The following is a 13,654-nucleotide window of genomic DNA, read 5'->3' on the forward strand; positions in this document are numbered from 1 at the left end:
CAGAGTATACACTTATTCCCCAACAAAAAATAGCCCTGGTAATCTGTGTTTTACAGTCTGATATAAAGTCTCTCCAAAATAATTTAGCATACATTTAGCAATCCAACAGGAAAATAAATAAAACTATGTAAAATACAAGAAAATAGTTACGCTTTGTTATAGTAACAAACCTCAAATCTAGCAGTCCAACAAAACAATTACAGTAAAATTAGTGCAATTTGAATAACACTATAACTTTTCTCGAACAGAAATAACAAACTAGTGGTTCACAGCATTGAGTTCAACAGAAAGCTGCTGGAGGTTGACAGCTAAAATAAAAGATACATTCTCAACATTTTATTTGCCCTAAGCTTTACCCATGCCTGTCCCTGCTATGATATTGAAGACGTCTCAGTCATTAAAACTCAGGGGAGGATCCCTTGCAAAACACAATGTTTTGTTTAGTAAGAAGGCGCTGGCTTGATGGTGAAGTAGAGATCTTCTGTGTGGTCCTTAGAGAAGTGGAGGCTGCTGTAGTGATGGTCATCCTGAAATGAGATGTTTTCATATACGGGACCCAGGCTGTGCTGAGGAGACAAAAAAAAAAAGGCTTGATGTTATATTGCATCCAGAAGTTTACCTGATTCCCCTTGGCTAATTGATAAAGGTTTGGGGCCTTTTAGGGTGTATTTTGCACATTTTTTATGCTTAAAACCTTTTTCACCCATTTAGCCATTTCCCATAGGTTATTTTAGAGGAAAACTTTTTGGCGCTTTAAACAGTGCAAATAAAGTATTATTTATTTGCAAGTTTTACTTAGTGTTTAAACAAATACATTTTAAAATCAGGGAGAAAGCCACTCACTGGTGAACATTATGACTGGTCAAAATGCACTTAATTAGAAAAGGCTGATATTAGCCTAACAGTGTAAATATGTTGATTTAAGGTAGCTGTCAGAACTGGATTTCAGTAAAAGAGGACATCATGTCCTGTTGTTTTTTGGGAGTTTTTTTGGAGCCCATTTTGACAAGTCAGAGTAGCCACACTGCCTGCATGAGCAGCGCTGGTTAGGTGCGTCTCAGCTGCCTCTTAGGCGTGCTGCATCTAGTGAAAAGAGTGGCATGCCATTTTTTTCCACGACGTGTGGTTGTCAGCAGAATTAGACTGTGAAAATGATCATTTTTTTGATCATTTTATTGACACTTTACCATCTTTTACTACAGTTTCGGTGTCTTTATCTGTCACAGACATGAGGAAATACAAATATATCTGTTTTACTCAACCTTTCCTGTTTCCATTTCAAAATAAAAGCCCTCTGACTACATTTATGTTGACAGAATCCTATCAGTTAATGACACAAGACATTTTATTGTGAAATATTTGCAGGACAATGTTGCTGTCAATGCAGGAGGTTTATGTCTTCATAAATGAATTAAATGTGTGACTATTTTTGTGGAATAAAGCACTTGTATTGGCAGGCAGCCCTACAGAAACATCGCAGCAACAACACTGCCAGTGTGAACACTGCAAGCGCGCAAGACACAGCATTTTGATGAGGTTGCAGTGACGCACTGCTGAAGTATAGTGTGTTCCAGGCGTAAGTCCAAGATTGCTGGCATGACAAACATGTCTTAAGGTTTAAAAGCAAAATACCTGTATTTCTTTATTTGGCTTTATATCAATTCTAATTTTTTTTTTTTTTTAAAGTGTAGATTTAACAAATAAAAACTTGAGCAAAACCATGGAACAACTTAGCAGGAACATCATCAGGGGCAGGAGTTGAGCAGAGTTGAAAAGAAATTTGCAGGATTAGAAGATTATGATTTAGGTGAGACAGAAAAAAACGGTGAGAAGCTTAAGTTTAAGATGCTGTCTGGATTAGAGCTTTGATTCTCTGCCAGAACCCGATTGGGACCGACCCAACCCTCTGGGTTCAGGATTGTATTTTCTCACTATTCCCTGGGGCTTGAATCAGGTTGGGTTCTTGCCAAATTAACGTTTATTTATTACATTTATTCATTAAGCTGATGTGAACTGTCTCATGCTTAAAAGGCACTTTGAAGGAGTTTTAAAGGACTGAATTAAGAGGGAAAGAGAGAGAGATGGCGCAGGCGAGAGAGGGACGGAAAAAGTGAGAGAAAGAGAAAGGGGGGCAGCAAGGTGAATTAGTTGTCAGTTTCTGCCTCTCCCTCCCCAGTAGTGGATGAAATGTAAATAACACACGGTGGTGATCAACATCTACGTGCTGCATCACCATTGCTGTTTGCACTAGACGCACTGAGGGGCGCTGCATGCTTTGCCGACCCTGTCATGCACAAGATTGCCGACTAACAGAGGGACGAGAAGAAGGAGAAATAATGGGAGGAAACACTCCAGCCCTTAGCTTGTAACACATGTAATGCATTGATATTAAAAAATACTTATTTTATGATTTATAAAATATAATATACTATTGGCCTATTTTTACTGTTAATGTAGGGTCGGTTTTTTTGGCCTGATCAGAGCTCTAGTCTGGATGCAGTGATCATTGCTTTTGAAGAGAAGCAGAATAGGAAATGGTGATTTTCAAATTTTGCTGAATTGTATACGTACTGGTTTTTTTTTTTTTTTTTTTTTTACCTGCTCCAAGTCGTAGATGTTCCAGTTCGAGGACACTGTGATTGAGGAGGACCCCTTTTTTCTGATTTATAAAATGAATGAATATGTAAGTGAAAAGGTTATGTCATGCCAGGGTTTTAATATCATTGTTAAAAAAACAAAGCACAGTGTTGCTCACCTAATACTCACAAAGAAAGCGAGGGATATTACAAAAAGGAGAGTAGCACACACTCCTGCAGCTGCTGCTGGTGTCCATTTTCCAGTTTTACTTTGGACAGTCAGAGTCTCTTCAGGGGATGTGAAGTCTCTCTGGGTTTTGACAGCACAGGAGTAGTTTCCTGCATGCAGACTGCTGACTGGGTCTAGAATCAGGTGTTTGTTTCGGTTCTCTGTCAGGGTCAAAGGTCGACTGTTGAAGAACCAAATGTAATTTGTGTCGTCAGTCAGAGGACAGCTGGTACTGCAGGTCAGTGTGACTCTCTGGTCCTCTGTCACCACTGCAGAGGGAGTGAACTTCACTCTGAGGCCTGAAAGATGGTCAGAGTGGTCAGAAAATGTAGAACAGACGTATCTATCTGCAGTCAGGTCATAGGTTGTCTGTCAGTGTTCTCCAAAACATCAAATAAGGCAAGAGGACTGTGTTTTCTGATCTGTCACCTCTATGTTAAGATCTGGTTAATGTTTAGGCAACTAAAACTATAGTACTAAGTTAAGGAAAGATCACCTTAATACTAAAAGTGTCAAGGTGGCACATACTCACACCTATCCCAACCTTAAGAAGAAAAAGCAATAGACTGAAAGCAGCTCTTGTATTTTGGAAAATTGATCAATTTAATTTGATTATCAAATTATTAAATTGACCTGATACATATTTCATGGAAAACATGAAGCATGAATTAGCCCTCCAGTGTGCTAACTGCATTATTAATTGGTGTGAAAGTCCTTTAATTCACCATTTAAATGTAACCAATTTAATCTAAAGAATTACCTGAGACAACCAAAGTCACTCCAGGTTTCCATCTGTCATCTGTCTGCAGTTTGAATCTGTATTCTGCTGAGTCATTCTTGATCAGGTTATTGATTCTCAGGATGTGATGATTCTTCATTTTGTCATGATACTCTACTCTTCCTGCAGCCTTAATTGGCTCCTCGACCTCTTCCTCCCCGCTTCTCTTTATTTTATACCATAATTTCGTTTTTGGTGGCCTGTAGTTGTAATAAGAGTGTTCACTTGAAATGTTCACTGAAGAGCCTTCCAGTGCACAGATTCTCCTGCTGGCATAATTTACAGTCAAGCAGTTGTTGTCCTCAGCACCTGAAATAAAGACAGTTTCAACTTAATTAACATCCAAAGTTACTTAAAATAATATCTTAACTAAAATTTCAGTGTGGCAGAAGATTTCAGCTTTGTAGAGATAAATCTGAGAAATCAGGACCTGCCAGTCTCAAACTTGTATAAATACTTTTTTTTTCATCAGGACCTGTTACAAGTATTGGAGCTTAATTGATTTATATTAAATTACATTATTTAGTATGAATAAATTAGTTTGTGTTTTAAGCCATTACTTATAGTTACAGTGCACAATTCACAATCAAACATTTTTACTGTGTAATTACATTGTATGTATTTAACAGGGTTTCTCAACAAATACAAATGTCTGCTTTATGTGGTCAGCAGCAGAGATAAGTGCTTAAAGACACTCAACAAGATATCTGAAGCAGCACCTTAACTGCAGTCTAAAAACAAAAATTAGATTGAATCATTATAACAATCTGCGTTTACTATACTTCACTGAAACCGCATACTGTAATGTGTTTCTGTTATTTTGTTCGCAACCTGATTTTTAAACAGTATTGAAATCATCATATTTCTCGTTGCCATTTGCGATGTATCTAAATTTATCAGTTTTAACACACCATATGTTGGTTCGTACTCACAGACTTCAGCAGACCGCAGATCCTCGAGGCCTTTTGCAGCGCAGGCGAAGCTTTCAGCAGAGTTGTTGTGAACCTTATAGTGATGTATCTGAGAATGCTTAACTAAATATCTGCTCTTATACCATTTAATGTCAGTCAGGGGACAGCTGGTGTTACATGTCAGCATGACATGATTTGGTGTAACTGCAGCAGTCCTTTGGATACGAACCTCTGTTGGGAAAAGACAAACTGTGGGAACTTTTGGTAAAATTAAACCAGTAAAGAACATGAAGCAAAGATATGATCAACGTAAGCAAATAATCTCGCCTGAAATAGAACTTATAGAAAATATGATGCTAAAGGAATTAGATGTGTGGGAGTGTGTTTGTGTTATGTGGATTTTTAACCTCTGGGATATGTGATGGAGCAGGGCTCATTTGCTGATGTCTGCTCATAAGAACACACTCTCCCTTTAGGGTAGGTCACACTAAAGCAGGTGGAAGTGACAGAATCTGTACAGAAAGAAATGGTGTCAGTTTCTGCTGAATTTAGTCAGTTAGTCATTGTTTTTCATAAGTCCTAACATTTAGTACACGAATGATAAAATCTTTATTGAATGTATAACACATTTATATAGAGGTATGGGCAGAATAATGTACCACTAACTGAATTTGAATAACTTCTATTTAAAATTGAATTGCTTAATTTGAATATTTGTATTAAAAACTGAATTTGAATCATATAATTTGAATTTGTACCGGTTAATTTGAATATTTGCATTAAAATAACTGAATCTGAATAATATAACTTCAAATTGAATTTATTTGTTTGAAACTGAATTATTTGCTCTGAAACTGTATTTGACCTCACAAAGCTGTATCTGATCCTGAATTCAAAGGGGCTGGTAATATAAGATTCTCTTCTCCCTGCCCCTTTTTGATCATGAAACATGTTTCCATTAGCAGCATAAGGTGAAGGTGAAAATTCAACTCTCTACACTTTCATATTAATTTCTCAGTTTTTAATCTGCACTCAGTTTCTCTTTGCACAGGGAAAGCCTCTGATGTGTGGCACTACTGAAATGTAATTTAAGAAATGAAACTTAATATGAAAGTGTATAGAGAGTTCAATTTTCATTGAGGATCAAATACAGTTCTAGAGCAAATCATCTCAGTTTTAAAGTAATAAATTTAAAACCAAGTCATGTTATTCACACTGTTAAGTAAAAGTTAAGCAATAAAAATTCAGATAAATTATTTAACTTCAGTTTCTAGTGGCTCAGTGTTCTTCCCATATAGATGTTACATCATGTAGATAGATAATCATTGTCACTCACCCACTGAGACTTCTGGAGCTCTTAGATGCTCGTGTCCTTTGACAGCACAGGAGTATGTGACTGCTTCCTCACTGCTGACCAGCTGTTGGTACCAGGGAGACCAGTCCTCATAGAGGAACTCTCTGTTCTTGTACCAGATGTAGACTACAGGGTTTTCAGTCAGAGCACAGCTGGTGCTGCACATCAGTGATACTGTCTCTCCCTCTGTGGTGGGAATCACCTTTACCTGCAGGTCTGAGATGGTGATGTGTAAAATAAGAATTAATATTCTGATGTCATTCTTTGAGTAATTGATTTTGGGAAACCACTGTACCTGCAACACTGAGCTGAATTTCACTGTGCCTGCAGTTTTCTGATGTGTCGTTGATTTCTTTGCAGCAGTAAACATTTACATCACTTTCTGTCAGATCTTTGATTGTTAGAGTGAAGTTACCCTCTGCAGACATGTAGTATGTTATATGGTTTCCATTTGCAGAGATCTCCTTCAGATCTAATTTAGATCCTTCCCCGTCTTTAATGTACCATTTCATGCTTGAAGTGGGATATTCAGTTTGGCAGGGCAGATCCACTGATGAACCTCTTACGGCACAGATGTTTTTTTGTTGCCCGTGAACCCCTTTAACAAAAGCTTTCATCAGCAAGAAAATTGACAGATTTATACTTTATATAATGTTCTTATCTCAATCTGTCTGATAATAGCAATAATATCTTAAAGGATCATACATATACATAGTAATCCATCTCAAGAGTTCATAACAGCATGATAAGTGAAAATCTTTATAGCTAGCTTTCAAAAAGCTCTACTTAAAAAACAACAAAAAAACTTTTTCTGTTTCTGTAATTTATGTGAAAAATAGAACAACTAGAAACTACACGCACTCCATTTCTATTCTGACAGTTCACAATTTATTAGAATCATATCATAATATATAATAATAAACAACCATTCATACCTGAGATGTACAGGAGAAAAGCCATAAAAACACACCCAGCTTCTGCCAACAACATGGCTGTTGTAGTTTTCGCTCTCCAAAAAGAAAATAACGAAATGGTCAAAATCAACGAAAGTCTCTTTGGACAGACAAAATGAACTATTGGTCAATGTGGGGTGGCTTGCTGCCAAATAAATGCCACTCTGACGCCAAAAAGTGCTTCCTTCCTCTGTATTATTTTCAGTAAAATTAAGAGACTTCTGTAGAAAATCTGCTGACATCAGTTTGTCATTGATTTTAACTGAAGGGCATCTCACTTTTTCTCACTTTGTTTTTTATTACATTTATCTTTGTGATCATTATCATTTTCTTTGTTTTTATTCCATTTTTTAAAGTTTTAAAGCTATGTTAAACTGCTAAGTTGCCAGAGTGGCAGTGAAGAGATGTGAAGTTGTCTGCGTTTGGATTGTATCAGAAAAATGAAAACTTAGATACAAATGTATTGTCAGTGATTTTTTTAGTACATGTCTGGTAATGAAGAATAGAACATGTTTCTGGGAACAAAATCAGTTTTACAAAAGCTCTTTTATAGTTACAGCTTCAGATAAAACACAGAGTAATTCAAAATTAAGCACATCAGAAAAAAACAAAATAAAGTGCTTCAATGAGCCTCCTTTACAAAACAGCACCACAATTGTTGCACTGCCATGGCAATGCCGTTGCTCAATCTATTGAATACATAATATCCGATTATCTTTGCAGTAGATCAGGTGTGGTCAGTCTGTTCAGTCAGCCCTTGAGAAGCTGTTTAACCTGCCATAGAATTTGCTCTAAAAAACTGTGGCAGTGACGGGATCAGTGAGGAGCATAGTTTTTGCCTTTTCTCCTTTACATCGTAGAATCTCTCCATAAAACTTTATTGAGGTGCTTATGTGTAATATACTGCATTGTGCTCAGTTTCAGCTGCTGCTCTACTTGGATATGACACACGGGAAGATGTACAGTTTAAGATTTTTTTTAACATACAACATAAAGAGCTTGACTTTGTTGACAAATGCAAAGATCCACCAAAATTTTCAGCTTCGTCTATGAAAGTTAAGTCCTCACACTAAACTTGTTTTAAGCTGGTGTCATCACATCATCAAATTTTGTGTCATATGTCATTTTTTAGAAAACTGAAAGTCACCGTGGCAACGTTTTACCGTTTACCTTTATCTTTCTGGCACATGCAGTGTTCTGTGGCATCTAATGGGAGGTGTTACTGTTTCTTCAGAAACTCATGTTTTTCAGCTCTTACGGGCAGTTAGGGCCATATCCACAAGGATTGCGCTGCAATTACATTTTACAAAAACTTTACATCAAGTAAACATAAATCAAGATTTATAGTTAATTTACTTCCCTGCTTTAAGGCAATCAGTTTCCAAGATTATTTTAAGTAAGATCAACTTGTCAGATTTTACAGCATACATCGCAAGGAATGGGACCCACATAACTAATGGCACAATGCACTATTGTCAATAGATGGATATTTTGTGTCACTTGAGGAATCAGTCCATCTGAAGGGAAGCATGATAGATGAGGGTAATGATGTGTAATGCTTTGAGAACAGGCCAAAAATCCAGTCTACTGCACTCACTTTAATTGTACTCACTCACTCATGTTGTGCAAGAGCTTTATTGAAATTTCCGAGTGTTACCTGCCCTGTGTTGCCCACTGCATCAGTATTAGGCGATTGGCCTGGAGTCCTTTTCTTTTTGGTTAGTGAATGGATGGATATAATGAACAAGCGATTTCAGAATAACAACTGAATCTAATTTATGTGCGGCACAGTACAGTGTTGCTCACCTAAACCAAAAGAAGACAACAACAAGTAGGATAATCAGGAGGAGAACAGTGACGCTTGCGTCTACTGCTGCTGACTTCTGTTTTCCTTTAATCATTTTGACTGTGAGAGTTTTTTCATCAGATTTAATGCCACCTTTGATGGCACAGGAGTAGTTTCCTGCATGCCGACTGCTAACTTGAGGGATTATCATTGTTATGAGAGGCAGAGGACAGCTTGTAATGCAGCGCAGAGTGACTGTCTGACCCTCTGTCACGTCTGCAGGATGCTCTCTCACTCTCAGGCCCGAAAGATAATTTAACATAAAAACATAAACAACATGTCCTTGACAGCTTGCCTACACATCAAATAGCTGAATTGTCAGTCCCCTAAAAAGAAACTGATCCATGACTTTCAAAAGTGACTCATCTGAACTATTTCTGTTCTGCCTGTTTTGAAGGGTAAATTAATGAAGTTTAAAGGGCAGTTAAATTCAGCCTTAAAACAGCCTTAAACCTCTGGAAACATGGCTTAAAAAAGAATGCACATATTATGTTAAAGTTGAGTTTCTCGTTAAGTATCTACAAAAATCTGAGTAAAAACACATGTTCAAAACTATTATGAAACCTAGTTCAAAACAACTGATTTTGAGGAGAACGGCATTTCTCCAGACTGTGTGGGCCTGGCAGATCACGTTTTGATTGACACCTCTTTGGATCTCACCTTTGTCAACTGTCTCGCATCCCCACGACGGCCATGTTACAAAGATGAGTCGGCGTGGTACAGCCCTATCTGTTTGAGCCCTCTGACACTGGCGAATTTGTAAATTATACTCTACACTAAAATGAGAGTTGTTCGTAGCTATGGAGGGTTTTATTTCTCCATGAATTAACAGGTTAACTAACAGGTTAGTTAACAGGTTAATTAACGGTTAAGTTCATCACACATTCACTGCGTTTGGCACTCTGCTGCATCTTCTTCCCAGATACAGTGCCCAGACTGCGTTGCTCTGGATAACTAAATGGTTCCTTCTAACAGGGCTCCTAATTTCCAAACAGTTTGTGCGAGAGTGCACTCCATCACTTAGAGTGAGTGTTTCCAAACGCACCCTCTGAACTTTCAGAATCAGACGATTCTCAGAATAATACATTTCACTTCATCACTGACATCAGCCTTTAAACTTTTGATTGGCTTTATCCATGTTACATGATATGGATCGGGGATAACCATGACCAAATCAACCAAGCTTCAGGAAACTGAAAAAAATCAAATGACAGTATTTCATATTTGGATTGATGCAGATGTCTGATAATTCCTGATCATTTTTATTATGTGTCTAAGACCCTAAATTTCATTTTAAGAAAGTTTTTGGTCACCAGAGGCTTTAAAATGCAGGAAACATGCTCCTGAAAAGTCCCCTAGTTCTGCTAGCTATACTGCTTACTTGTACTATAGCTTTGGGTTTCACAAAAAGTCAGCTCTTAATGTGCACATTCCACTAAGGAAAAACACAAAATGAAAAGCTGTGATCAGTCAGTCAGTGTTGTTTTTAGACAAACCAATGATGCTGGTGCCATCTGCATCTGGATGAACTGATAATCAAGGTCAAGGAACTGAAGATCAAGGTCATGGTGATCTCACAAAACATGTTTTTGGCCATAACTCACAAATTCACACAAAATTTCACACAAATGTCTAATAGGATAAAGTAATCAAGTGATGATATGTTATATCCAAAAGGTCAATTTCACTGCAACGTCATAACAGTCTGAAAAAACACTTTATTTTCCATAACTCAATGCCATTTCTCAGAAACAGAAGGGAAAATATTTGGTCAGATGCTGCAATGATGTGCATGATTCATTACATTTTTTTCAGACATGTATGTGAACTGAAAGTCCAACTTGACTGTTTTTAGAGGCATAAACACTGCTCCTGTTCTTTCTCACTGACTCTGCTGACTGATTTGAGAAGCTCTCAGTCAATACGGACATCTAGTGGCCACAAGTAGTAAGCATAATTTAATGCTGACAGAAACAGAAAAACATATTCTCTGTTTTTTTATATCCAAAAATCTTGACATTTTTTTGGGGGGCGTATATTTCCTATATTGTATCAATTAGGTTAATGAAAAGATGATACACATGAATTTTTTCTAGGCTACTGCCCTAAACCGGACATTTCAAGTGTTTATTTCATCCAGCCCTACAGTATGGAGCTGCACACATTATTCAGATTTTGATATTTCTCATTTTCTCTTGTGTATCTAGATTTATGACACCATTGTACTATTTTATGAGTTAGAACAGACGCAGTACATTAAAAGGTTCATACTCAATTCAGCAATTCAGCAGCAGACAGCACATCCTCGAGGCCCTCTACAGCGCAGGAAAAGCTTTTTGCAGACCGGGTCTTTGAAACCTGTTGCCTTTTAGAGTGTGTTTCACTCTTCTGGTCCAACCTATAAGCAGGTTTAGAATCGGTCACAGGACAGCTGGTGGTACACGTCGGTGATGCAGAATTCCTTTGTACTTGTACTTCCGTTAGAAACATGACCTAATTTTAATTTGAGAATGTGATTTGTACAAACGATGTGTAGAATTTGTACTGAAATAAGTGAAAAATGAGACAACAGAAGAAAAAGATATGACAGTTTAACAGAAAAATAAATGACAAATTCTGACGTAGATTTCTTTTGTGAAAAATGAACAAATGTCTGAGGTGAGAGTATTGTAAATGTTTTTTGAAACTTGACCTCTGGGATATGTGATGGAGCACGCTGTCTGCTTATTAAAGCACATCCTCCCTTTAGTGTGGGTCACACTGAAGCATGTCGATGTGACAGAATCTGGGCAAAAAGAAATGAAATTTGGTATTTTTATTGGCAATTATGTGTCATAAGTAGACTTGGTCAGTATCTATTTTGGCAAACCTTCTTTGAATTTCACCGGTTCATACAGTATATGATGGTATCAGTGTGCGGCGCTACTGCCATGTTACTTTCTGAATTCATGTTTCTCTCTTTTACCAAAACTAAGACTTCCATGTTATTTCAGCGCACATGTTCCCAGGTTAGAGCAGTCACACTGACAGCTTGAGTAGTGCTGCTCAGATAGGGCAGATCTACAGAAATTGAGTCTCACTGATTTTTTTCCCATGTGACCCATGCAATTTTCAGCAAAAATAGACAGTGAAAATCTTTTGATAATTATTATAAATTAAATGGTTTTGAAGTTAATGCAGTTTTAATAATGTAAGAGTGCTTCACCATAAAGGCATATCCATTTTAAACTACTTTAATTAAGTCATAGAAATTGAGTCAAATGTTGAAAAGTTATGGAAAAGTTATGAAAATTCATAAGTAAAAATGTGTGGGAACCCTGCATTTAAACCAGCGTGTAATGATGCTATTTATTATACTGTAAATTTAAGGGCATTTGAAACAATAACCTTTAGAGCTGACATAGGCCTCTCATATCATCTTTTAAGATTTTTGTTTTGTTTAGCTGTGATATTTTACATTCTATGATCTCACAGTTCAGTTTATTAACTTTATTTATTTGTATCCTTATTCAAGAAACTGTGAGCAATTATTCATACCTGAGATGTACAGGATGACACCCACAAACACACATCCAGCTTCTGCTAACATCATGGCTGTTGTAGTCCTTAGGTCGTAATCAGAAGGTTGACGCTTAACAGTGTTTATATCAGACTTGGAATAGATAAAGAAAAATGTCAGTCAGTGGTAAAATCCATGAGCAAATAGAGCAGGGACCGGAGAGGACTTATTGAACTGTTGATTTGACATTTGAGATTTTAATACAGCATGCAGCTCTAAAACTAAACACAAACTTCCTTATTCTTTTATCATGTATCATGTATTTTTATCACTTCCTCACTGACAACCCAAATTTTAAACCATACATTTTTTTTTTACCCTCATCACAATGTCACCACTGGAAGAGCACAACTTGTTCTCTTTAGTACATCTAGAATATAAACAGACAGAATAGACATACAAAAAAATGACATGTCCACCAACTAAAATAAAGGAGCTACTGAGTCATTCTGCTGGGAGTCTTTCCTCAGGGGGGCGCTATCATCTCATTACATGATCTCAGCAGGCAGGGGGTGCAGGGGTGTGTGTGTGTGTGTGTGTGTGTGTGTGTGTGTGTGTGTGTGTGTGTGTGCGCGCGCGCACACGTGAATTTATTAATAGTTAACAGCCGACCATGATTTCCTAGACCTGCTAAGTGCCCTGCCATAACATAGTGAAGGAACAGGAAGTCCCTGCTGCTGAGACAAGGCCATGGTGTGTGTGTGTGTGTGTGCGTGTGTGTGTGAGAGAGAGCGAGTGTGAAGTCTGTGCAGTTGTAGAGATGGACAACGTGAAAGTTTTCAGTGATCAAAACTTCTCTTACTTACATGAAAATAACATAGCACACCTGCATCTGTTCATATAGTTTTTTCAGGATCACATCTAATCAGTATTTCAAGGTGAACTTGTCTAATCAGAGGGCCAAATGATAACATCTTGAGGTAAACCGAGATTTGATAATATTGCATGGTATTTTCTCAGAAGCCTTTCCAGAAGAGCTTAATATAGATGTTTGTCAATTATTGTGTGATTCTGTATCGTGAACTTTTAAAAGCTGTCTGTATTGTTACCACAATAGTATACATGAATTTATATTAAATGCCAAAGTCAAGGAATTGTGATTTGTTAAATCTTTATTGGATTTTTTGGCAACTTTGGGAGAAGTACAACAACATCTTATCACCCTATAAAGTTGATATGACGACCTTGTTAGCACACAGTGGTGTGAGCAGACATTTAACTCTTCTTTTAGCTTTGTTTTGCCATTCACACACTCTTAATGGAAACATTTGGTGCTTTGGCTGCTCCAGTATGTTCATAAGCTGGTTGCTGACTTTGCCATTTTGGTGCTGGACAGTTAGTTCATAGTTTTTACTGATAAAAACAGCTGCTTACTGTGGCTGAAAATGAGTGATTCAAAACAGTGAGTCATAAGATCCTAAAATTCTCTGCAAAGAGGAACTGCAGAG

General features: G+C 37.3%; 1 protein-coding gene across 3 annotated transcripts; it reads right to left on the minus strand.

The window, feature by feature from the left end:
• Window positions 1–226: 226 nt before the first annotated feature.
• LOC121942409 lies at window positions 227–5,991 on the minus strand. 3 transcript variants are annotated; one of them, XM_042485608.1, is made up of 6 exons: window positions 5,831–5,991; window positions 4,516–5,006; window positions 3,566–3,892; window positions 2,767–3,104; window positions 2,599–2,659; window positions 227–566 (listed from the first exon to the last, which is right to left on the minus strand). In XM_042485608.1, the coding sequence occupies exons 2-6, from the start codon at window positions 4,781–4,783 to the stop codon at window positions 544–546; spliced, it is 1,017 nt and encodes a 338-aa protein (XP_042341542.1). In that variant the 5' UTR covers window positions 4,784–5,006; window positions 5,831–5,991; the 3' UTR covers window positions 227–543. The 3 variants fall into 3 exon arrangements, with proteins under 3 accessions (XP_042341542.1, XP_042341540.1, XP_042341541.1); XM_042485606.1 differs by having other exon boundaries at window positions 2,756–3,104; XM_042485607.1 differs by lacking the exon at window positions 2,599–2,659 and having other exon boundaries at window positions 2,756–3,104.
• Between the last annotated feature and the right edge of the window lie 7,663 nt (window positions 5,992–13,654).

This window comes from Plectropomus leopardus, chromosome 4 (assembly GCF_008729295.1).
Source record: "Plectropomus leopardus isolate mb chromosome 4, YSFRI_Pleo_2.0, whole genome shotgun sequence".
NCBI lineage: Eukaryota > Metazoa > Chordata > Actinopteri > Perciformes > Serranidae > Plectropomus > Plectropomus leopardus.

What these genes read in the sequence shown, in the direction of transcription:
- LOC121942409 (XM_042485606.1), bottom strand. Translation starts at nt 4,783, where the DNA reads ATGTTCTTTACTGGTTTAATTTTACCAAAAGTTCCCACAGTTTGTCTT. An exon ending in AGTGACTTTGGTTGTCTCAG is followed by an intron (nt 3,105 to 3,565) that starts GTAATTCTTTAG and finishes ACCATCTTTCAG; the next exon opens with GCCTCAGAGTGAAGTTCACT. An exon ending in GCTTTCTTTGTGAGTATTAG is followed by an intron (nt 2,660 to 2,755) that starts GTGAGCAACACT and finishes TTTATAAATCAG; the next exon opens with AAAAAAGGGGTCCTCCTCAA.